At 37.4% G+C, this 25,644-nt stretch overlaps 1 protein-coding gene across 7 annotated transcripts in view; it reads left to right on the top strand.

Moving 5' to 3' along the window:
- PLPPR5 (phospholipid phosphatase related 5) overlaps positions 1-25,644 on the top strand; it is a gene marked incomplete at its 3' end in the record, with an annotated part of 289,985 nt that overhangs the window by 219,335 nt on the left and 45,006 nt on the right. For all 7 annotated transcript variants that reach the window (XM_079117716.1, XM_079117714.1, XM_079117718.1 and 4 more), the window contains 2 exons: positions 1,661-1,793; positions 4,913-5,163. In XM_079117716.1, coding sequence (XP_078973842.1) covers positions 1,661-1,793; positions 4,913-5,163 — 384 coding nt within the window. The remainder of the gene's footprint in view (positions 1-1,660; positions 1,794-4,912; positions 5,164-25,644) is intronic.

Genomic DNA, 25,644 nt, shown 5'->3' with positions numbered 1-25,644 from the left:
TCAAAGGCATATTATTGACTCTAGTTTCCTTTTCTCTTAATCTTATTTCATTTCTTATGCTCTTGTTCATGGTATTAAATGGAGTCAGAAGTTATGAGAATGCGTAAGAAATGTCTCCTGGATTGACTGGCCTGAAGGGAACTAAATATTTTATCTCCTTTAAGTTTCCACATCCTCATCTGTAAAATGAGATAATACTTGCTCTAATGATCTTGCTGGTGATTTTAAAAACCATGTACAAAAACCACTGCAACTGGTGCAAAACAGAGTGGAAGATAGCCAGGTCCTTCAAGTCAGCAAGTAGAGCAGAAAATCTATACCAGAACCCAGCTCTCCTTGCTGGCTCTTGGGCAATTCACTTGAGTTCCAAGTCTTGATTTCTTCACTTGTAAAAGGGTGTGATATTATTCCCTGTCTCATCTGATTTTTATGAAGATTAAAATAACATTTATACTAAAGTATAAAGAATATGTTACTCCTCAGTATTTATCCAGGAGTATTTATATTTATAGTATAGCATACTATAGCAATACAGCCACATCAATGTTTATAGCAGTGCAATTCACAATAGTCAAGATATGATACCTGTCAGCAGATGAATGGATAAAGAAAATGCGGTATATATACACAATGGCATTTTACTCAGCCATAAAGAAGAATGAAATAATGGTATTTGCTGGCAAATGGATAGAACTGGAGAGCGTCATGCTAAGTGAAATAAACCAGATCCAGAAAGTCAAGGGTCAAATGTTTTCTCTCATATGCAGAAGTTAGAGAAAAATAAGAGGGGTGGGATCCCATGAAAATAGAAGAGAAATCAATGGAATAGAGGAAGGGGATTAAGGGGGAGGATGAAGGGATGGGGAAATGGAGGAATGGTGGAATTAAATTGACCAAACTATCCTGTGTACATATATGAATACACCACATTGAATTTCATCATGATGTATATCCATAAGATTCTAATTTAAAAAAACCTGTAAATAAGTAGGATGGCCAGTAGAATACAGGGAACAGGGGCACGAAAAGAAGAGGGGAAAGGCAATTTTTAGGGACTGAGTTGGAATAAATTATATTTTGTGCTTATATGACTATATCTAAATGAACACTAATATATAACTATAATATACTAATGAAAAAGAGTATATTAATCATTACAATTCTTAATACTGTGACAGATGAGAACAATCTTAAAGCCAAATGTGTGAACTGATTTTTTTTTCTTGTAAAAGTATTACTGTGATTTCTAATTAGTATGTTTATACCAGATCTTTAAGTATTTGTAAAGCTATTTTGAATTCTACAGAAGACATATTTAAACAAGACACTGTCACTTATAAGTCATGAGACTCAGTCAGACACCAAACATAACTGAGTACTTTAAAGATCTTTCTATATTTCATTTTTAATGAAGGCTCTTAAAAAACAAAATTGTTATAGTCTATTTTTATTCATAATTTATCATTTTAATACTCACTTGAATTGAGAGAAATATGATATTTATATATAGTGACAAAGTTATAATGAAAGATATAAAGATATAAAAGCAAATGTGTCTCAGTTTTACATCAAGATTGTTACAAAATGCCTTTTGCATTTAAAAAAACATATTTATACTGGTTACATTCTAATATACTCTAATCTTTTATTTCTTTGCAAGATAATAGTTGGAGAAACTGCTGTGTTTTGCCTACAACTAGCCACAAGGGATTTTGAAAACCAGGAAAAAACAATTTTAACTGGAGACTGTTGCTATATAAACCCACTGGTGCGCCGAACTGTCCGATTTCTTGGTATGTGTTCACTGAATTGTTTTAATTCTTGCCAAAACAATGTTGATGTATAAGCTGATTTTTTAAATGACCCATGTCTCAACTGTATATAAACATTAGGTTATCTTTCCTGTGAAATATTTCAATTTGGTTTTATAAATGAACATTACGTACTACGTTCTCTCTAATGTTTCAAGATCCCTCTTCTGGGTATTATATGCACACAACAGAAAAAAAGAACAATACTTGGATAGTTGATATTCTTTAAGAAACTAACAATTTTATCATTAAGTGGTGTATAGTGTTTATGAAATGTCAAAAAGTGGGGAGAAATGATAGGGAGATAGGTTGTTTAACAACACAAAGTTAAAGACTGGCAGCTTGTCAAGTACAAGAAATATTGCACTTAATAAGCAGTACTTCAGGCTCAATTTCTGAACTATTTTTATGTAAATAAAATATGTTGGTAATTTTATTAGAGGACAAGATTCACTGATGCTTTAACTTTCAATCGCAAATGTTAGCTCTAATAAATATGAACATTCACTGACAAATTACTGAACATTATTTCAATTCAATAAAACTTGGTCAAGACAATTCTTTAACACAATAAAATGTAATGTAAATTATTATTTTCTGAATTCATCAGAAAAAAATGAGTATATCTGTATATACTATATATTTTAAAATAAATCTTGAAGAGTATTAAGAGTACACTGAAGATAGTGTAACACTTAAACATTAATCTCTTATGGAGGGGATTGAGATGGAAACTTTGGAGATGTTAGATTAGATGATCTAATCTATGTATAAACTCATAAGAGATGAACCAGGTGCTATCAGGGCTATAGATCTGTCTAAAGACAAAAGATCTTCATATTCAAGACTTTTTTAATCACTGTGATACTGTTTCTCAAAAGTCCTCATTTATCTTGTTGAATAATAACATTTATATGAAGCCTACAGAAGCATTTTCATATGCATCAATACTGTGTTTTTAATTCATGTCTCTTGGTATGAAAAACAATAATAAAATAAATAATAAGCAATAATAAACGTAAAACTGAAAGTATTTGACAAAATTGATGCTTTCCTAAATAAGCAAGCTATATTGTGCCTATGTAACCAAATCATGTTTCTGCATTTATATACACATTTCTCAAGGATTTGTGGCACAAAGTATACTTTAGTCTCTGTAAAACATTTAGGAAAGCTTGGTTTGTTTCTTGTTCCTTATCATGATTCATGTGTTTCTGGTTTGTTTTAATAAAATGAAAGTTTATAATCAAAATATCACTGCATCAAAGGACCTCACTTTGTACAGTGACTTTATCCTTGAGGTCAGATCCCTCATGGGATCCCACTTTAATAATTATCTGTGTAGTCAACTACGATATTGGCCTTGGGCCTGATACACTGACATTTTAGTTTTGAAGGACGTTTGCAAACTTCACAAGTATCAAGAGACATTTCCATATTGCTTATCAAATATTTCTATTTTAAACAGGAAGACCTATTACACTAGATAAAAAAGAATGGTTTAGTTAAATAAAATGAGTACATCTTAGCCTAGATTTCAAAGGAGTACAGATAAAGAAAGCTTGTAATTTAGATTCCTGTACTTGGCCCTGAGGTTTTAGAAGGAGAGGTTGTGTACATTACATCTAACTGAGCTCAGTTCTCTTATTTCTCTGTCTCTCCCAAATTTCTGCTTTTGATAGCCTATACTTCATGAGATTCATGGAATGATGATGAGATATAAAGAAAGATATTCTTATTGTTTCCTTTTAGAAGTTTCAGATAAAAGGAGAACTAATGTCTTTGTGTCATTGAGATTTGCTATGTGCAGATTTTTGTGCATAAATTTTTATGTAAAAATCTTACATAATATTGTGAAAATTAAAAGGACAGCCATGTATCTAATACTGGAAAATTATTTGATCCTGCATAACTTTCATGATTTCCCATATGACAGTTAGTAATGATTAAAAGGCTTTGAAAACAAACAATCCAGAAATATGTGACTAAGAAGAAGAGCATCTAAATTTTATAATAAAATCAGATGACTTTTTAATGAACCAGCTGTTTTAGGAAGGATTTTGTCAAGTTTTAAAAGGTCCTGATAGATTTGAATTCCAAATTTATAAAAGAATGTATTTCATCAGCACAACATCCTTGAAAGTCATATCTAACTTTAACTGAAATTATTGGCAAATAATTTACTTTGTCTAAGTAGAAAAATAAGTTTTGACAATAATAACCAATGACATTGAATTTAGAAAATGTTTTGGTATTCAAGTAAATTAGCAAGTTCTTCATAACAGAAGGAAAAAAAATCTATGTACTTAGTTTTATACCTCCAGGAGACCAGAGTAAATAAATTTTAATATGGTAAAGATAATTGAAAAATTATTATATTTTTTTTATTATTTACTAAATTGCCCCACATTTGATAAGTAGAAATCCAGTCCATAAAAGATAAGCTCTTTTGTGCCTTTTAAAATGTGTTTCTGAAGGCAATGCAGAGCTGCATCTGAAAGCATTCTGTTTTACTTAAGATTTTCCATGATATTTAAATGAAAACTGATGGCTTCGAATTTTACTGCTAATTGGCTCCTCCAGCAGAGTTAATATCAGTCTGAATGGGCTGAAGAGGCATAATCAAAGGGAGACAACTGCTTTGCTTTATGTTAGTGAGATAAGAAATATTTTCAAAAGCAGGGAAAATATAAAGATTGGTAACATTAGTAAAACATGATAGACTATACCCTCTCAAGGGATCTATGGTTCCATTTTAAAAATCGTATTACCCAAACAGTCTTAGAATATATTTTCTTCTTTTATATCTTATAAACCTGCCATGCATAAAAATGTAACCAGTGGTAGACAGCTCAATATGTTAAATAATTTAACACTCCCACTAATCCAGAAAGCCAAGGGAGAAACTGGGAAGGAGTGAAATGAAAAGAACCAGGTGTATGTATGTGTGTGTGTGTGTGTGTGTGTGTGTGTATATATATATATATATATATATATATATATGGAGAATTTTATTGTTTCTGAAATATTTCATTTTTGCTTATTGTAAATTGACATACAACAAAAAAGCAGAGAGCTAAAATTGTTTGTTTTCTTCCCAGGGATTTACACCTTTGGATTATTTGCTACAGATATCTTTGTAAATGCTGGACAAGTTGTTACAGGAAATCTGGCTCCACATTTTCTTGCCTTGTGTAAGCCCAACTACACAGCGCTTGGATGCCAGCAGTACACCCAGTTCATCAGTGGGGAAGAGGCTTGCACTGGCAACCCAGATCTCATCATGAGAGCAAGGAAAACATTCCCATCCAAAGAAGCAGCTCTCAGTGTCTATGCAGCCATGTATCTGACAGTAAGTAAGGATTATAAACCTGTTTTAATCTGTGTTTCTCTTCATCCTTCCAATGCAGAAATTCTTTTCCTCGCCATAACAAAGTCACTTATAGGATATTAATAGCTTTCTATTGCCCATTTAATTCATTTCTAATAATTGCTGTTTATTCTATGGATAAAATTAGAAGTCAGTTGACTCTCATGAGACTGTGTGAGTAGTTGGTTGTATTAAAAAATATAGCCATTAGCACTTCTGTTTATGCATGTATTTGTCTTTTTGTTAAATAGGACTTAATGGAAACAAATTTGCTCTGTAGCACTCCCCGTGAACTTGTAGCAGCGCAATTAAGAGAACTTACTAGGCTCTTGGCTGCCTACTCAAGCTCTCAAACTTCTTGGTGGGTAGAGGGGGGAACTCTTTTTTATTTTTTTTTTTTAGAAAGTTCTTTTGTTGTTGGTAATTATTTCATCATAGTATCACAATCTGTGTTTTATTATTTCCTCATAGCACCAACCAAAATATTTTTAGAAATTATATCTCTCCTTTATTTTTGAGTACTTACAACATTTTTGTGATAAGAACCAGGCCCAAGTGCAGCTATCTTAGGAACTTTAAATGAAAATAGGTGGTCATAGCTGAGTGTGTTATTAATAGGCAAAATTAGAACAAAGGGCAATCTTGGCAGGAGCATCTTGATCCCCCGTATTCTTGTCACCTGCCTGTGCCTCCAGCCCCAGAATGTGCCAAGCAACTGTGAGGCTGGACACCACAAAAGTTTTTCCATGAACTCCAATAAGAAGTTCAGAGAATTTAAGCATCTTCTGGTGTTCTTCTTCCCAATGGTGCCATCATCTACTTCCTTCTGCTTTCAGCTTTTTAACAAGAGGTTCGTAAAGACTCAGACCCAATTTGATACCAAATTTGATTATTTCTAATGACTTAGAAAAACTCAGGATTATTTTTAACCCCGAGAGCTGTTTGATGATGGAAATGTTCCAATGTGATCAAGTCAGGCTACCACTAAAGCAGAGAGAATCTCTAGCAGTGCCTGAGACATTTCTTCTTGAGGCAGAAACAAATGTTGCTAAGAAAAAGGACAATTTAAGGGGGAAATAAATCATTGCACCTAACATTTACAATGGCAAGATAATGTTAGAGGCCGTAGAGGATGCATCTTAACATTTTAAGGTTTTTAAGCCAAGTTAATTCTATCCCTCACTGCCAGGACTTTTACAAAAAATTTTTTTTAAAAATTGAGAAAATTTGTATAGTTATGGAGATCCATTTCTTCCTCTAGGACCTACTGACTGGTAGAGTTTGTCTCTTACAATTCCTCTTTCACCTTCTTACTTTGCTTTCTAATTCCATTGCTCTCAGTGCCCTTGATTTCCTTAGCCCATCAGCTTGGTTTTCTTCTCATGGTATAAGGTGTCTCTGGTTCAAAGTGAAATATGCTAACTCATGTATATTTTTTTCTCTTTGCAAAGTTGCTTTACTATATGTTCCATCCCCGCTTAAATGTAAAGCACCCTGGCTTAAAATGAAGGTTTAGAAACAAGCAAATCAGAAGTCATAAAATCCTTTTCACTCATTGCCATCACATCTAAATCATAGTGTCTATGCATGAATTGCAAATATATCTGCACATAAATATGTGATCAAGCTAATAATGGAAGACAAATTCCAGAATGCTCTCTGATTCCAACTACTGTTGCATGAATATGTTAGCACTAATAGAAATTATATTTTACTATGTAACCAGCATTTGCCATTGGTGGTTAATATGTAACTATGAGAATAAAATAATTGGTCTTTTTAGTCCATCAAAATTGTATTTAAAAAGATGTGATTATGGGAGATGACATTATCCTCCTATGTAGTGGAAGAATCTTAGTATTTTATCTTGCTTATGTCTGCTGACCACCTACAAGCATTTGTTTGTAGCAACTTATGGATTATAAAAGATACTGTTCTAGTCTGTAAGAAAGACTTGGAGATATTAATTATAATGATAAATTATAATTATATCACACATTTACTGAGAATTTACTCTATATCCCATATTAATTGTTTCACTTTTGCTAACATTTCATACTTTACTAATTCTTACATATTATTAAATTTTATTATCTGTCACTATTATTTATTTAATAATTGATTATTTGTGCTAACTTACTGAATCCATATAAAATTTTCTTGACATGTGCTTTTTTTTAAAGGAGCTTTTTTAAATTAATTTTTTATTTGTTCTAATTAGTTGTACATGATAGTATAATACATTTATACATTTTGATAAATCATACAAAAATGAATCATAATTTCTCATTTTTCTGATGTACATATCAGTCATGCAGTCACAGTCATGTATGTACATGAGGTAATGATGTCTGTTTTACTCTACTATCCTTCCTACCTCTTTCCCTCCCTTCACTCCCTTCTACCTAATATAAAGTAACTGTATTCTTCCCTAGCATTCCCCACTCCACTGCTTATAGTGAATTAGCATCCACATATCAGAGAAAACATTTGCCCTTTGGTTTTTTGGGTTTGGCTTATTTAGCTTAGCATGATATTCTCAACTCCATCCATTTACCAGCAAATACCATAATTTCATTCTTCTTCAAAGCTGAGTAATATTCCATCATTTATATATACCACATTTTCTTTATCCATTCATCTTTTGAAGGACACTGCAATTGCTTCCATAGTTTAACTATTGTGAGTTGAGCTGCTATAAATACTGTGTCACTGTAGTATGCTGATTTTAAGTCCTTTCTATGTATGCAGAGGAATGGGATAGCTGGATTAAATGGTGGTTCCAGGAGACATATGTGCTTTTATTCCACCATTTTGTAGATGAAGATACACCACACATTTTCCCAGTGACAGTGATTCTGAATGCTCCAGATAGGAAACATTAAATCAAGCTAATCCTAATGTGTTCATGATCAGCTGAATTTACATTGATGGGCTCCTCTGTCTTGAACAATAGATTCTGTTTTCTGCTAACTGCTTTTCTTTCTACCCTATCACCTGTGTGTGTGTGTGTGTGTGTGTGTGTGTGTGTGTGTGTGAGAGAGAGAGAGAGAGAGAGAGAGAGAGAGAGAGAGAGAGAGAGAGAGAGAGAGAGAGAGAGAGAGAGAGAGAGAGAGAGAGAAAGAGAGTGTGGGTGGGTGGCTGGCTGCTATGGCAACTCTGACTGTAACTCCTGCTGCAAATGCAGGCTTTGCAGTGAGGTTTTGCCATTATATTTGAACTTATACACAAATATATTTCTCCCTAGATTTAGTAGAGACACTTTGGGAAAACTTTATAATAGAAACGTTGGGCACTTCAACCTATTGTAGTTTCATGAAATATTTGCTAGAATTTCGAAGTGCAAGTAAACAGGAGAAAACAGCCATGTGGTCAGTGTTCTCTGTGGAGATGGTCTTATGAGTGACTATATTTGGAGATACATTTATTAAGTGTTAATGACAAACATGTAAACATAAATAAAAAAATGAACCCCATGAAGAATTTGAGAATAATTGAGGAATATTGTCTGGTGCTTCTCTATATGGATTACTGAATAAAATAAAGGAATTTGAACTCTCCCTTAGCATCTGACTTTAATTAAGGCTTTGGGGATAATTTGATTGCAGAGGTTTGCTTTGCTTTACTGAGAACTTGCAGGAAAATAAATCCCTTTTCCTCTTTTTGCTAATACTGTTGTTTTCCCAAGAAAAAAAAATCTGAAGGTTATTTAACCTTCAACTATCAAATTTATAATTCAATGTTAAATTACATTTGAATATTTAAAATTAGCTTTATGATATTTCTTTTCGTATGAAATGAGTAATGTATTTTCTAATTAAGAGCAAATGAATTTCAAAGTCGAGAATGAAAAACCATGTTTGGTGGCTTTCCAGTTGACCCCATGAATCACTAAAATGGAACAACATAAAATCATCTCTTTGGGTCATTTCCAACTCTGGCCTTAGATTTTATTTTTAATATTAAAAGAAAAGAAAGTCATGTAATTTGTTGGCCTCTTTCCATTCTATATCACTTCCTTACCAACTGTCCCAAACCTCAAAACAACAGTCACCTATCAGGATTCAGTGGGTCTCCTTGCAGTTTTCTGGGTGTTCTAACCTAATTTCTCTCCTGGATCATTTGATTGGGATCTGGGTTCAGCTGGGGCGGCTGGACTAGCTGGGCTTCTCCATTCCTGGGAGGTCTTTCTTGCAGGTCATTTCCTCTGACAGCATCTCAGAGCTTCCTCCTAACGGGGTGAAGGCCCAAGCTGTAAGGTGTCTTGAGGTGTAGGCTCCGAAACCTCTTCAACAGCCCCATCACTCTATTCTGTCCAAACCAATCCCAAGGCTGCCCGAATGATTTTGGGTGCAGACAGAGACTCTACCTCTAGGTAGAAGATGCAGCCATGACTGATTGTAAAGAGATGAATATAATGAAATGGAAACAGTTTGTAGACATTGAACAATTTATTTCAGTGTTTTCTAGAATATTAGTGGTGAGCTAAAATATCATTTCCCTCTGTCCTCCCCTCCTCACTGGTGACCACTCATCAGCATCACTATACCTTTATTTCCTTCATGGTCATCTTGTACAATAAGCTCACAGGGTCCTCTGTGCAACAAGCACCACTTACAGGCTGCTGAGTGGAGGGATAAATCAGTACAACCAGCTGGAGTTAGCTTACCCCTCCCCTTAGCGACTTTTCACTTAATTTTATATAGGAGCATGAATGGCACCGAATCTGGGGCATAGGAATTTGGGGAATGCACGCCAGTTTTCTTATAGCAGTTGATTTTGTGAGACTGGTTGGGGATTGTGTTTGTAGGAGAAGGATGGGTTGGTAAAAAAGATACACTCTGGGCTGCCTTCACCAATTTATTTTCCATGGCAGGTGAGACTCAGCTGCTATCACAGAGCCATCCTCTAAGGCCTTCCCACTTAGGGACACTTCAATACTGAAATGTATAAGGTCCCTGTGCTGTAGATTTCAAATGAGAAAATTGGATGAAGTGTCTAGTAGGAGATCTATCAAAAATATTTATTGAGGGTGTCCTCACAATGTGACTGCTATACTATTAATGGAACTACTGGTGCCGACACCACTAATATTAGTCGACCAACATCTCTCCTGTCAGTCTTCAACTCACTGTTATTGGGCGTGAGGAAAGGTACACAAAAAAAACATCCAAAGTATCCACTGGTTCGAAATACATCGCTATCATGTACCCTTTTTATTATTCACCCTCCCTTTCCTCACATTCTTCCATGAACTCTATGTTTTAAAATCTTCTATCTAATACATTACTTTCCCACACCAACTTAGGTCTAGATATTAAACAGTGACCCATAATAATAAAAATATAATGATGCTGCTTTTAAATAGCACACATAGAACTGTTAAAATGGTAGAGATGGTAATAAACAGTTAAGTTAATAATTAAAGACATGAATACTCTGGATCTTTAATTTTACTGAACTTCCATAAATGACACTTACATTTGGGCATTCTGTGATGGGCATGTGGCTTTATAATGACATTAGGTTTTCCAGTTACATCCCAGAAATTTCTGCATTTTGAATAATGTGTCAGAACCACTGAACAACCTGAGATCACCAGTGTTGTCAACTGTCTTAATAGTTCTCTCAAAGCAAAGAGCATTGACATTTTAGTTAGTACATGTGGGCTTATTATGGGTAAATATACTATTCTGTTAGGCTCTTTGAAGTATTGAAAAATATGTCACAGAATTCCATTAATGTGTCTGGACTTTCTTAGGTGTTAGCAAACTTCAGCATGGGGACTGCTGGCAACAGCTCATACATTCTAATTAGAAAAAGAAGACTTACTATTATAGGACAATATAAGACATATTGGGTTGCATTATAACTTTTGTAGACACTAGTATACTTTTACTTTGTGGACCTTACCCCGTAAAAAAGAAATTTAAAATTATGTTTTATAATAGCAATGCTATAAAAGCAAATTCAAAATATTCTATAATAGATACTTTCTTCAACCTAAAAAGTTCACATTTTATTTCTGACTTTTAAAAGACTTGAAGAATTTTCAAATGTTCTTAGAAGTATCATGGGCCCTAAATATTGTCCCTACCATATCCACTGAATAAGTCTGTCGTACCATACCCACTGGATAAGTCTGTACATAATGAATGTTAGATCAAATATGATTGCTAGTAGTGTTAGCTTTTTGTTGCTATGATCAAAATACATAGCAAAAACAACTTAGAGGAGGAGAAGTTTTTATTTGTTCCTGGGTCCAAGATGAGGCAGAACATAATGGTGGAAGAGTGTGGTGGAGGAACACAGCCCTGCAGCCAGGAAGCAGAGAGAAGGAAAGGGGAAGAGGCCAAAGGGAAGATGGGCCCTTCTAGGGCATGAGATGAGTCCTTCTCCAGCCATGCCCACCTGCCTAAGGTTTCCATACCCTTAGTCCATTCAAAGTAGGATGAACTGATTAGGTTACAGCTCTCATAATCTGATTATTTCAGCTATGAATATTTTTACATTAACAGGAGCTTTTGGGGGGACACTCATATCCAAACCATAACATTAGTGAATCCAGTGATGACAGTGAGAGCCACATATTGTCCACTATAGAAAGGCAACAGGGGCGAGGGCTAAGGGAGTAAGTGGCACTTGGGATGGGTCTGGAAGGTAGATACAATTGGGATGGGTACATTCGAGGTGAGGTGGGCAGCAGGAGCAAAGACAGGGAGCAAGAAACATGGAGACAATCGGAAACACACAACTGGGGGGTACCTTACGGTGAGAGTGTATGTGGGGAGTTGTGGGATTTATGCATGAGTAGGAGTAAGTAAATCAGAAAGGCCTTGTAAGCCAACCTGAGGCTCCGTGACTTGAGTTAATAAGCAATGTGGAGCTGAAAAATGATGTGGCAGAAGCAGTGCTTCAGAATGCTGGCATTTAATTCAATTCCATCGAGATACTGAATGCCTGTAATGCATCAGGTCTCTATGTTCTGACATAAACTCCGAAAGTTTAAAAATCATCTGCTAGGGAGTAAAGAGGAAATTAAAATAGTAGAGAAACTAAAAGTGAAGGGAACTTTTATGGAGACTGTCAACCAAATCTCAGAGAAATTTGACAAAGATTTAGGTTTAGCCAATTTCTTGAAACTAGGAGTCCTAGTGCCTATGAGACTAGGTCAGATGAAGTGAATTGAAATTCTTAGTTTCTACATAGGCAGGGAACTGGGAATCTGTGAACTTCTGAGTTCCGAGCCATAGCAGGGGGTTAAAGTTGAAGCTGTGTGGAAATCTCTAGACAATCTCTTTGAAAGCACAGAAATAAGAAAGCCATATTGACAGCTGGAACCAGTGCTTCTGTGTGCATCTCAGGGTCTGAACAGCATCACCAGTTGACCCAGACAATGTGGCTAAATATACCCAAGTTCATGGGCCTCATCATCATATTCAGTTTTGCTGCTGTGTTTCAAACCTTGGTCCCATGGCCACATCTATTAAAAAGCAACTGTTTGCAGTGTCCTAGGTCCTTTATGTGTGCATCTTCATGGTAGCCAAAATGAAAGTATGGCTGTCTTATTGTACAGGTAACAAACTGAGAATATAAGAGGCTAATTAACGTGTTCCAAGTTGTTCAGATACTATGCTCTAGAGCCAGGAGGGCAACCCAGTGTGACTCCGAAGTCAACATTTGGTCTCTTACATCACACTACCTCCTGGCATATGCCCCCCAGGAAAGAGAAGGCAGCCATATTTTGAGTGATCCTCAGGGGGTAGTGTCTTACACACAGTAGGTGAAAGAAAGCTTGTTAGTTGATTTTAATTGGATGTTACATAATATAAATGAGGAAGATAGTTACAAAATATATACACTTCAAAAATTCCTGTCTTATGTCCCACTTTCCAGGTGATCAAGTAGCTCAAGCACTAAAAGTAATATAAATGATCTCGGTTATTGGATTTTAATTGTACTTTGATTTTAAGGGAATGCATATTTTATTTTTACGACTCTTAATTTTTAATGCTCTGCCCATAATTTAAGAAGTTAAAGAACTTTAATTGCTTTTTAAGATGACAACTAAGATATCTTTACTTTCTTTGCAATGTACAATAATTGACAACATAATATCATCATAATTAGTGTTCACAGTGCTTACAGTTAATTAGAGCTCCACAGTAGGTATTACTACTTTAACAGAGTCCAGCAGAACCCATTTTATAATGGGCAGCTCTGAATTCATATGGTCATTGGATACCTTGGGCCAAGCAGCCCATGTCTGATAGACCCAGTACCATGTTTAAAGTTGCTTTTCAAAAAAACATGTAATACTCTGCTGCAGGTGGCATGACCTTGCTCTTGCATTGCTGGGGTTTACATTGTGAGTTGCCCCACAGGCACTTACCATGAGCTACAGGCAGTGTTTTCCCACCACTGACACCTCAAGGATTATCGTGTCCGCTGGATCCCACTGCCTGCAGCAGGGCTGCCTGCCTCACAGCCTCTGCCTTCTGTAGAGCACTACCCTCTTCCAGGTTTCACTCAAAGCTGTTCATGTCACCACATTTCTTAGTCCATTTGTGCTGCCATAACAAAATACCACAAACTAGGTAACTTATGAACAATGGAAATTTATTTCTTATAGTTATAAAGGTTGGGATTTCCAAGATCATCTCTGGTAGGCAGTGTCTATTGAGGGCTGATTCCTCATTCATGACTGTCACCTTCTTGCTGTGTCCTCACATGGCAGAAGGGATGCCTTTTTATAATCAGAGCCTTCATGACCTCATCAAGGCCCTACCTGCTAACCCCATAATTTGGGGGTTTGGGTTTCAACATCTGAGTTGGGGAACAAATATTCAGACCAAAGCACTCAGTATACAGGCTAGAGTATCATTCATGGTATGGGATGTTTCCCCAACCCAAAGGCCCTTACCATGTGCTCTGCTTCCTTCTTTGTGGTTGGGATACAAGATGCCGTCATTGTCTTTTACTTTGGAGGCAATGTTTAGCATGCTCCTGACAACTGGATCCTTAAATAACTTTTCTAAAGTCCTAAGAATCAGAATATTATAGGGTTTATCTTCCCAAACCTGGAATGCCTGTGAATTGCCAAGGCCTCCAGTGTGCTAACCATCACTTATTTATCTTGCATCGTCAACATGCTGTCCTCAATATTAAAGGTCAAAGACATCCAAACAGTGAGACACTGAAACGTTCATGTCACTACAGATATATTAATGGCAGAAAGTGGAGGAGTTAATATGGTATACACTGTGGCACAGGAGCTTCCTCTTTCTAGTGAATCTGAGCTTTTTTCCATCTGCTTTCTTGAGTAGAATACAGAAGACAAATTGAGGTCACTATTATCTGGCTGAAGATTTGGCAGTCTACACTTGTTCTCCAGTACCTGCCCCGAATGGTGAATGGAAATGCAATAGGAACCACTACCACTACATTCTTGAGAGTTTAAGCAGTGACATTTAATCTTCATCCTCCTCCCTCCCATAACACAATATCATTTTTGATTTACTATCTTGTGAAGAATGGAAGGGTACAGATTCAGGGGCTTCCAGTTGAATTCCACCAAAAAGGGGTTATTTCATTTATTGAGTATTAGAGATGTATTAACAGATGTATTATATTCAGTAGGCCTACTGTGAGTCACACTCTGGACTGATCTCCTATATCACCTAGTCCACATATATCCCTACTCTAATAGGGGATCATGAGGACACTACTTTGGGTATCCAGGTATCAATATCCACTTACTCCTTGTATCCAAAATATATGGCTATTTTCTTTTCCCCTACATATAGATGACTGAGTAAATTGTCATAGGTCTTTTGGGGGAAGAACTTGGGAAATCACTGCAGTGTGCACCTTCTGTAGTTCTGCAGGGGCCCTTGCCTGTGGGGGCCTATTGCTTCTTCAGTCAATGAAATCATTCAGGTTTGGCAACCGTGCAAAGGACTAAAATGTTTTATCTGGGAATTCACCCTCAACTGGTACATTCTTATTTTCTTGATGATATATATTCAGTAGTCTCATTGACTCCTTATATATTTTGTCCTTAAGAAATAATAATGTTCTACAAACCATCTTTAGAGTGTTCTGTGATTAACTCCTTTGGCTGTCACTCTGGCCTTGCTCTTTGTTATGACAATTGATTCCCCTAGTTTTTGGCTTCTGGTGGTTAAGCACTGACCCCTGGCTTTCATTTCTTCAGAGACTCTCTAGTTCCCATTAGTTTTAAGAAGCTCAGCTCTATAATAGCCTCTCTTACCAATAGCTCTGACCTGCAGAGGAAAGGCACTGGTGGACTTCTGAGTGATGCTGGTGTCCTCCATAACCCTCTGGAGGGTCTTCAGAATTCATGTGTTATATACATTCCAGCAATACACCCTTTTCTGAGCCCTTTAATTCCTTCCTCCACCATCTGCCAAGGCACTGTAGCCATTTCCAATTCATTCAGATACGACCATCGCTTTCCCCAGGCTTCTAGGAGCCAAGCCAGCAGGGAGTTTTTAACCACCCAAAAGAGCTAGCTATAGGTGAAAACTCAGCTTATAGCAAAAGAATACCATCTTCTTTCTTTTCTCCTTTCCTTCCTTTTTTTTTTTTTTTTTTTTTCCGACACCATATTTCTTAGAAGGAGATCAGAGCAACTTACCTTTGTGGCTGCCACACCATTTTCATCTAATTCTAACTAGAGAGGAGTTAATAAGTTAACACACAGCAGGAGATTAATGGCATGATGTACTATTTTCTGTGAACCTCCCCATGGCACATGCATTTGCATTTTTAGTACCTTAAATATGTAGGAAACAAATTGTAGCATTGTAACTTCAGCCATCTAACTCCTCCACAGTGGTGGATATAGTTGAAATCCCGGAGATTTCTTGGCACCTCTTCTATTATATTACTATAAAGGTTGCCTTTGTATGAACAGTCTGCTTTGAGCTATTTGCTTATTTATTCCATTTAAGGAAAATCTTGGAAGGGGAATGGAGGGCTTCAAATAACAAGTAGAGATTCCTCTATAATAACACAGTGATTTAGTATATAAAATAATAATCATTATTTAGCACTTACTATGCTGAGCACTTTACAGACATCATATTAACTGCTTGCTTTCTTTCTTTATGCAGGGCTTATACTATTAGTGAATGCTGTAAGGAAATATGTTCTTAAAATTTCCACTCTCAAAAAACTAAACAATCACACAAAATCTTTCTGTTAATTCAAGCTACTCTCATCTACGAAGAAACTTCTAGAAAAGCTAATTTACAGTTCCTTACCTTATAAGCCAATTATAACATGGGTTTTTCCCCTTCTCCCAAAACACACACACACACACACACACACACACTCACACCCCCCCGCACACACACACACACTCACACTCACTTACACTCTGCTGAAACTTCTCAAATTTCATCTACCAGTGATTGCATTAAGGGTCTCTTCTGATTCCTGTTTTGATGGCCATCTCAGTGATTTTGATAGTCTGGGTATTCATCTCCTATCTCTGCTTCTTTTTTTAAGATTTTGAGAGCATTACATACTAAAAAAATTGCTTTCTTTCTCATTTACATGCTTTGTTACAATGTCAGAAAGAAAACCATCTACCAGGGTACTAAATTTCTATTCTTGACCTTCCTTTCCTGCCTGAGGACAATCTCATCCATCCCACTTTCATGTCTTTTCAAGTGAACCCTGAAAGTCCTTCACTGGCCTCAGTCTGTCACCTGAGCTCCAGGCTCTATACCTAACTCAATATATCTATTTGGTTTCCCATTAACTCCTTAAACTTAAATTTCAAAAGCCAAAATCATGATCTCACCATTACTCTATGCTAGCCTTGCTCGTGAGCCTCTGATGTGATGATTGGCATTCCTCCCCTCTTAGTTACCCTACTCTGAGATCTCTGAGTCATTCTCAACTCCTCCCTTTTATACACCCCCACATCCAGATGTCTGACTAATTCTGTTGGTTCCACATTTGAAATCTCTCACAAACAAATTCTTCTATTTCCCCTAAGTGCTTCTCCTGCTTGAACCCAGCTCTTTTAACATTTGTTGGTCTTAGCTACTACAGGAATCTCTAAAATAAGCCTCCTGGTGTAGTTCTGTCCTCAACCCATCCAGCCTGCAGCCTGTTGCTGGAGCAATACTTTTGAAGAGTGAATTGTAAGCACATGCCTCTTTGCATGAAATTTCTCATAGCCTTCCCTTGCCAGTCTTTCACACATGTGGCATATAAAGCACTTTTGGCCCCCTGCTTTTGACTGAATTATGTTCCCCTAATTCGTATGCATGATGGTATTTGCAGGTGAGCCTTTGGGAGGTAATTAAGATTAGATGAGGGAATGAGGGTGGGACCCTTATAATAGGATTAGTGCCCTTATAAAAAGAGAAACTAGAGAGCTTACTTCTTATCTCTACCTTGAGGGAACACAGCAATAAAGTGGCCACCTGCAAGCCAAGATAGAAGTCCTCACCAGACCCTGACCATGCTGACACTCTGATTTTGGACTTTCAGTCTCCCAAATTATGAGAAAATAAATTTCTGTTGCTGAAGCCAGCCAGGCTATGGCATTTTGTTCTGGCAACCAGAACTGACTGGGACATTTCCTTTATTTCACAACACCCTTTTTAGGAGCTCAGTTCTTAGTTTGTGTGAACTCAGTTTATACTAAACCTCTACTAATTTCTAACCACAATTTTTTTTAACTTCTGTACTTTTGTTTTCTTTCAGCTTACAATATTTCCCTTGCCTCCAACCTCCATATTCACCTTGTCAAAATTCTCTTCACCTTTTTGCATATTGGTTTAAAGTTCTCTACTATAAATAACTAAAAGTGAGTCAGGCTGATTTAGACAAAATGAGATAGGAGGACAAGCTGAAAAATGAGGCTCAATGAATGAGCAGAAGCCAAAGAACCTAGGCAGAGAGAATCGGCCAAAAGCAGACCACAGGAAGGGATGGTGAGGACACACCGCTGTGTCCACAGGGCCCTGGTACCTCTGTTGTTACTGTTTCTCCCTGCCTGCACCTGAGCTGCTGCCACCCTGCTGAGGGGAATAGATGCCTCACTTAATCAACTTTATGTCAACTGGCGGAGCACCTGCTTGACAGTGTGGATCACATGCCAGCAGCCTGCCTGCCAGCACTTTGGAGAAGGCCATATCCAGATTTTTTGGCTTTGGTGATAGAATATATATTTTCCATGTAGGAGGCATGTATGTAGGAAATTTCCTTGAAGCAGGGATTTCAGATTCTCTGTTGCAAAGAGGGAGGGAGGGAGGAAGGGAGGGAGGGAGGGAGAGAGAGAGTGAGAGAGAGAGAGAGAGGAAGAAAGAAAGGAAAGAAGAAAGAGAGAGAGAGGGAGGGAGGAAGGGAGGGAGGGAGGGAGGAAGGAAGGAAAGAAGGAAGGAAGGAAAGAAGTGTTGTTTGTGAAGAAAGTAAGGTTGATCTTCTATTTGGAGTTTTGTCACATCTTTTTAATTGATGTTAATCTTTCCATGTTCAGTGATACAATCTAGCATATTTGATACCAGAGAAAATAATTTTTAGTTCCCCTTTTCTTAGATGAAAAAAATTATTTTTGGTAAGTTATGTGATGATAATCATTTTATTTCTTCAGTCTTTTTTTTATTTCTTCAGTCTTAATATAGTTTAAAAACATATGATTTTAAAATGCTTCAAATAAGGGTTTTAATATTTAATGATTTTATAATATATTTTAATGTAAAAGATGTAAATATTCAATACAGAATATCGTGTATGATCTAAAACTTGCACTTACCCAGCAAAAATACTGTGTACTCCCATCACTTCATTTATTTAAGTTTTAGACATAAATAAAAATTTTTAGTAGTTACATAGGTTGGAAGAATTGAAATAATTCAAGTTCTCTGTCTAAATAAACACTATTCTATCCTGTTTATGTATTGCCCCTCAAACCTATGTTTAAAGGTAATTTCACAGGGTTTGGAGACATTAACTTTAGCCAAAAACTACCCTAATGGTTCCAAACCTCTACACAAACCTGCTATCAAGACAGATATGCATGGATAAATCTATGCATCAAGGACAAATGTATATCTGGGAGTTCTTTGGATTGACTTCCATGTACAATGCTATGTTTATGAAGATTATATATAAAAATATATTAATTTGAATCTTGTAATAGTAATAATTGCAACAATTATTTCAACTTAATGTTCCATTTACTATTACTCCATAACAAACCACCCCAAAGTTGTCCTGAAACACCATTTTATTATACTCACAGATTCTGTATTTCAGATAAGTAGAAAAGGCACTGTGTGGCTCTATCTCATCTCTGCTCTATGATGCTTCTGGTCTCAATTGGGAAGAGTCAAAAGCTACCACAAAATAAATAAACAAACAAAGAAACTAGGGCAGGGCATCCACTAAAGGATTGTTCCTTCACCCTTCCTTCTACTCCTGGACTGGGAGGAGGTGAAGACTAGGCCTACCTACACATAACCTTTCCCTGGCAGCCTTACAGATTGGCTGCCCCAGGGGGTCAAGCTTCCTGCAAGACTCCAAGCACAAGTGTTCTAGTGACCCAGGCAGTTCATCTCTGTCATGAGCTCATAGTGTCACATTTACTGCATTTGGGGGTTACAAATAGTTCACAAGACTGCACAGACTAAAGAGAGGAGTTTAACTGTACCTCTCCCTGGAGGAGTGATAAGGGGTGGGAGTCCAGAACTGTGGCATCTCTCTTCAAAGAATGTGCTTTGCACAACCAATGAGAAGGAAGGCAGGAAGGTGTTATCACAGATAGTGTTTATAATTGCCAACTGTGGCAATAATGAAGAGTAGATAAACACTCAGTAGTTTTTATTACTGTATCCCTTTATTGCCTACTTCTAGAATGGACCCCACCTTTAATAAGCCTACACCCATATTCTGATCCCCAAATGCCTGGGTAATGTAGTACTTTAAAAGGTTAAAAATGAGCCTGATTTTATTGTTATTTGTGTATCCTTATCTAATGTCCATTATAAATCTGCTTATCATATACAAATTGAAGCTACCTCAGTGTATAAAACATGAACATAATCCAGGCTTAAGAACTGTGTAGATGGTTTCAAATAACTACAGCCATATATTAAATACTTATTATTTGAAGCTGAGTTTTAAATAAATGTCTTGCCCTTGTCCCCTAATAAATCTGTAGTTTCAATTCATAAAAGAAATACTCAAGACTAAGCACTGATTGATGGTTCCAAATAAGAAGGTCTACTTCCTTAAAAAAATCAAGCATTTGTACTGTTTCTAATCATTCTAATAGAGCTAAGAGAAGTAATGGGAATGTACCTTGACATTTAGCTAGAACTCACCTGCCCTCTCTACTAAGTCCCTTCATCACACTAACATTAACTGAGAAAATTTTTAGTCTCATGCCTGAAGATGCTGCCTGAAGGGGATCCATGCACATCCTGAAGATCAGGAGGTCATGCTACACACCATGAACAAACCCATGTCCCTGTCATGCTTGTGAACAAGGAGGCAACTGACTTGGATTCATAGATGTTGGCTGGTAGGGGCCCTGTCCCTAGCTGAGTCTGTGGCTTCTCATGTCCTTAGTATTCTGTACAGCCCAGCTTTAGAATCCAAAGCAGTCAACTTCAGTACAATCCTTATACACTCTTTAAAACCTAAAACTCAAGACTCTTTATTGTTATTTTTCATTAAAATAGTACACTATATTTGTGTGAATAGCTGAATAGTAAGTGATTTCCTTCTACTACATGAGCCAGGACTGTGAACATAGATTATCTCATTTAATCTTCATAGTTCACAGTTGTATGTCATGGATACTATTATAATTCTCTAATAAAAAGGTGAAAAAATGGAAGCTCAGAGAAGTATAATAACTTTCCCAGAGTCACACAATTGGTATGCTGGAGTTAGGGTTGCTCCCCAAATGTACTCTCTCAGCACCCGCCACCCCTCAGCCCTGCTGCCCATGCAGCCAGTAAACTAAAGTGCATGCCTGGGCTGCCCAACAGTGCAGAATTTCAGGTCCCTTAACCTAGACCCTTTGCTTGGGGTATTTCAAATCTCTGTAGTTTAGTGCAATGCTGATTCTCAGTGTGATCCTTTGCTACTCAAGTGGCTGTGGCATAATTCAAGCACTGATGGCTTCTTAAGAAGGAAAGAGAGATCATAGTGCACCCACCAGACAACGAGCACTACAAACATCAGGCATATTTCTTATATTTAAGTGTACATAATGGTCTCTGCATTCTTACATTTGTTGCTATTAGGTTTAACTTATAGTGCCACCCACTAATTCAGCTGAGCTATTTTTACCAGAATTGTAGGATTTTAACTCATTCTTGTAATTTGTTTTCTTTACCCCATAAAGTTTTCTTATTGAGTGTCTTTTATTTCATGAAGCCCTGTGGTGTTTCAGATAAAACTTTAATATTATTACAAATACAATTAAAATAGAGAAGATTAAATAGTAAAATTGGAAGGTCATATGAAGCGCCACTTTAGGATGATAAAACTTCACTCCCATTTACAAGAACTTAGTCCAGGTCCCCATCATAACTAGACTGCATTACTAATAAAAAATTCCTAATAGCCTCCCCTTTAGCCAGTTGTAATCCATTCACTCTTTATGTCATTGCCCAAGTAACTTTCTAAACTGGAGATCCCAACATGTGGGGCCAGCTTTGTGCATGGGTAGCTTGTACTCACACAGGGCTCCAGGCTGGGTTTTTTACCGCTGTCGTTGCCTGGTAAATCTTAATGAATCCTAACACGGAGCCCCTTGTTTTCATTTTGCACTAGGCTCTAAATTAAGCAACCAGTCCTATAACATACAATCAAATAATGCACTGCTGCCTCCACCCACTCCTTCCATGAAGGCTCTAGAAGCCTCTCTGCAATTTCCTAAGAATTCATGGAATATAGTTTTAAAATCCTGTAATTGTATGAACCAAGAGGTGCTTTGCCCATAGAGTCATTAAGGTATATGAAAGAGAGAATTCCTACACAAACACCTCAGCACTAATCCAGAGATAATGAACCAGACAGGGCATTACTTCCTGTGTTTGCTTATTTGTTGATCCCCTGCTTGCTGGTTTGTTTTGTCAGACACATCACACTATTGACTTTTATTGACCTGATGGTTATACACAAATCCCTGCATTTTTCTTCAGGAGTGACCATAATCTTTTTCATTAAAGGCACAAATCTAGATTTGTGTTTTTAGTCATCTTCAGGGTCATTAATTATCTTAGTGTCCAATAAGACATTTCTAAAACAGAAAAAATACAAATTTTGATTTCACTATATTTTTGTGTCAATTTGTAGCTCTTAGACCAAGTGCTGGAGAAGAAATGTACGTCATAAAAATAATTATAAATAGGTGAACTTTCAAACATTGAAAATAAGAATTGAATCAGACAACTTCACAAACAACTATTGATCATGTGGGGCACGTAGGGGTTCTGAGGATTCAAAGACAAAGATGCTCCGTCTTTGCTCTGAGGGTGCTTAGCACCCAGGAGCAGCTTTGAGTGAAAGGCCCAAACCAATAACATGTTTAGCGAGTGCTTTCACAGACATGTGCAGGGCGAGGGGGCAGCCAGTAGGTTTCTGGGAAACAGAAGTGGAATTTGGGGGGAGAAAGCCACCCAAGGATGGCCAGGGATTGAGGAGTTCATTGATTTCCTAGGGTTGCCATAACAAATTACCACAAATGTGGTGACCCCAAAACACAGAAATGTGTTCAGTTAGAGTAAGCAAGTTTTCATGAGGGCCATGCTCCCTCTGAAGACTCAAGGTAAGACTCCTTCTCTGCAACTTGGAGACCTTCCCTGGCCTGTGGCAACAGAACTCCAAGCTCTGTCTCCACAGGGCCACATCTGCAGAGTTCCCCATGTATTTCCCCTTCCTTCTGTACCACTTCTCTTTCTTCAAGGACACTTTCTGTTGAGATTTAGGGCCCACCCCAAATCCAAAATGTTCTCATCTTGAGAGTCTTAACTACAATCACAGTGACCCTTTTTCCAAAAAAAGGAAATATTCACGTGTTCCAGGGACTAAAACTTGGACATGTCCTTTTGGGGGAGCACTACTCAACCCACTGCAAGGAGCCGAAGAGATGGAGTGACAGAATGTGGGTCTCTTGGAGTGAATCGTAAGCAGTTCAGCATGAGTACAGCATTAATTCTGGGGAGGGAGCGGTAGATTGATGCTGGGGGAATATGAAAGGCCACATCAGAAGGGTGTTTTATATTATGTCAGAAGCTGGACTCTTTCTGAATGCAGTAGGAACGTGACATTTGCCTTTCTGAGCGCTCTCCACGCTCTTGCTCACCCTGTAGGGAGGTGAACTAGTGGTGCATGCCTGATCCACTGAGCAGATGTGGTAGTATTTGTCTTCACAAACTTTTAAATATTAATTAGTTAGCAACCTTTTAAAATTGGTGACTTTTATATTAGAGCTCTATGTATGCTTCTTCTTGAGATATGAGTGTTATGGCAGCACTAGATGTTTGTTCACTAATGGCAGCAACGGTGGGGGCTAAGGACTCTCAGAGGCAGTTGCTCCTTCCTGCTGACCTAGGTCAACATTCATTGCCTCCTCAGCATGAGGCTGGGGCCAGTTACATATATCATCATGCTTTTGCTGTTGGCTTTCTCTGCTCAGCCTACTCGGCTCATTTATATTACCTGATTTGCCCTTAAAGTAAATGAATTTGTACCTCTCTCTTTAAGATTCTATAAAGGTATTTCCTCTTTCCCCCTGCCTAAAAATTCCCTTCCTGTTCCTTTTCTCATCCCCTCATCTTCTAACTTTTCATGGAAAGAGCCCCCATGAGAAGCTTTGCCAAACCCTCCCCAAGTTTTGCTTGGTTTTTGCTTCAGGTTTTTGTTTTCTTTTGTTTGAGGCAAGGAGAGGGTCTTTGTATACTTGAGAACTAGAAAAAAACATTGATTGGCCCGACTTCTATTTTCTGAAAATTCTTCCTATGATTTGTGCTCCTGAATGTGCACCTCATGTTGCATTTCACTTTTCTCTTAGACTAAGGACTCCTTCAAGTCATCAAGGACAGAATTCCTATCTCCATACTCCTAGCCCAAGCTCATCCTCCAGGACACAGTAAAGAGAGGATAACAGTTCATTGAAAATGAATGAAGGAATGAGGGAATGAATGGACAAATTCTCTTTCCTTCTCATGAAGCCTCAACCTATTTTTATGCTTTTAATCAAAAACTTTTCCAGGCACATACTATATTTTTAGTGGTATTCTAGGAAACCTTTCCTTGTCTGCCAAGAAACACATGGTCCATATCTCCTGTTCCTTTGGGTATTTTGCCTTGGGGGATGAGAAGCTAGCCACTCACTGGCTCCTATTTGCAAGCACACTCCTGCCTCTTCTGTCTCAGCTGTATCCTGTGCCAATCAAGTTATATAGGTCACAAGAAACCAAAAGATTTAGGAGAATGGTCTTGTGAAATCATTTTTCCCATATCTCTTATTCCTATTGGAGTTTATTCCTTGTGTGTAGTCAAACATCAAACATCCATGTCTCTGATTCTAATTCGCATGTGTCCTGGTTCTGACAACCTGGTGAGAGCTGAGAATGTCTGCATTCTGTCTTCCTCCCCAAGCCCATGCAGTTCCATCAGCCCAACAAGTTTTCCTCTAGCATCTCAAGCATGTAAGATACTACTCCTCTCTTTCAGAATAATTTCAGGATTAATTACTTATTTGATAAACTAGGCTTCTCTAACTTCACCAGATACAGCTATTCACTCTTCCCAGAATACACCTTACTCCAGAAACCATGGTGCCCTTGCTGTCTTCACTACATGCATTGAAGGTAACTGCAGTCCTGGCCACCTCTTCTAAGGGAAAGGCTTTCCCAAATCAACCAAAACATTTCTAAATCGATCAATTTTTCTTCAGTACTTACTCAGTTTTCAGCACTGGATGGGAAACTGTCCCTGTTTAGTTAGTCAAGGCCTTCCTGCTGCCATGACAGGAACTGCCAATGAATTACAGCATCAGCTCTTCACATCTATACTTGATTCTTGAGTATCATTATCTCATCTGGTCCTCAAAACAGCTCTTTTGCAATTCTTTTCTCTCAATTCTGAAACCTAAAAATGAACAAAGCATGATAAAACAAAAAAAAAACTGACCCTCTCAGAGCAGGGCTATTCATTTTTTGTTTGTTTATTTGTATATGGAAAAGCCTACTCTGACCTGATTTAATTGGTACATTCTTGTGTTCTTTGCTGTTTTGATGTAGAGATATGAGTGTGCTTATCATGGGGCATATCATACAATGCCCTGAAGTTATCATGCAGTGAATGAGCAGTGTATCCATAATATTACCTCCTAAGATCTGCATGTTCTGAATTCTGGAATGCTTCCCTGATCAAGGGTTCAGTGTTATGGAGCTGTTG

This window comes from Sciurus vulgaris (genome assembly GCF_902686455.1).
Source record: "Sciurus vulgaris genome assembly, chromosome: 1".
Classification (NCBI taxonomy): domain Eukaryota; kingdom Metazoa; phylum Chordata; class Mammalia; order Rodentia; family Sciuridae; genus Sciurus; species Sciurus vulgaris.
Note: the sequence above shows the minus strand (reverse complement) of the source record. Positions and strands in the feature narration are given on the sequence as shown.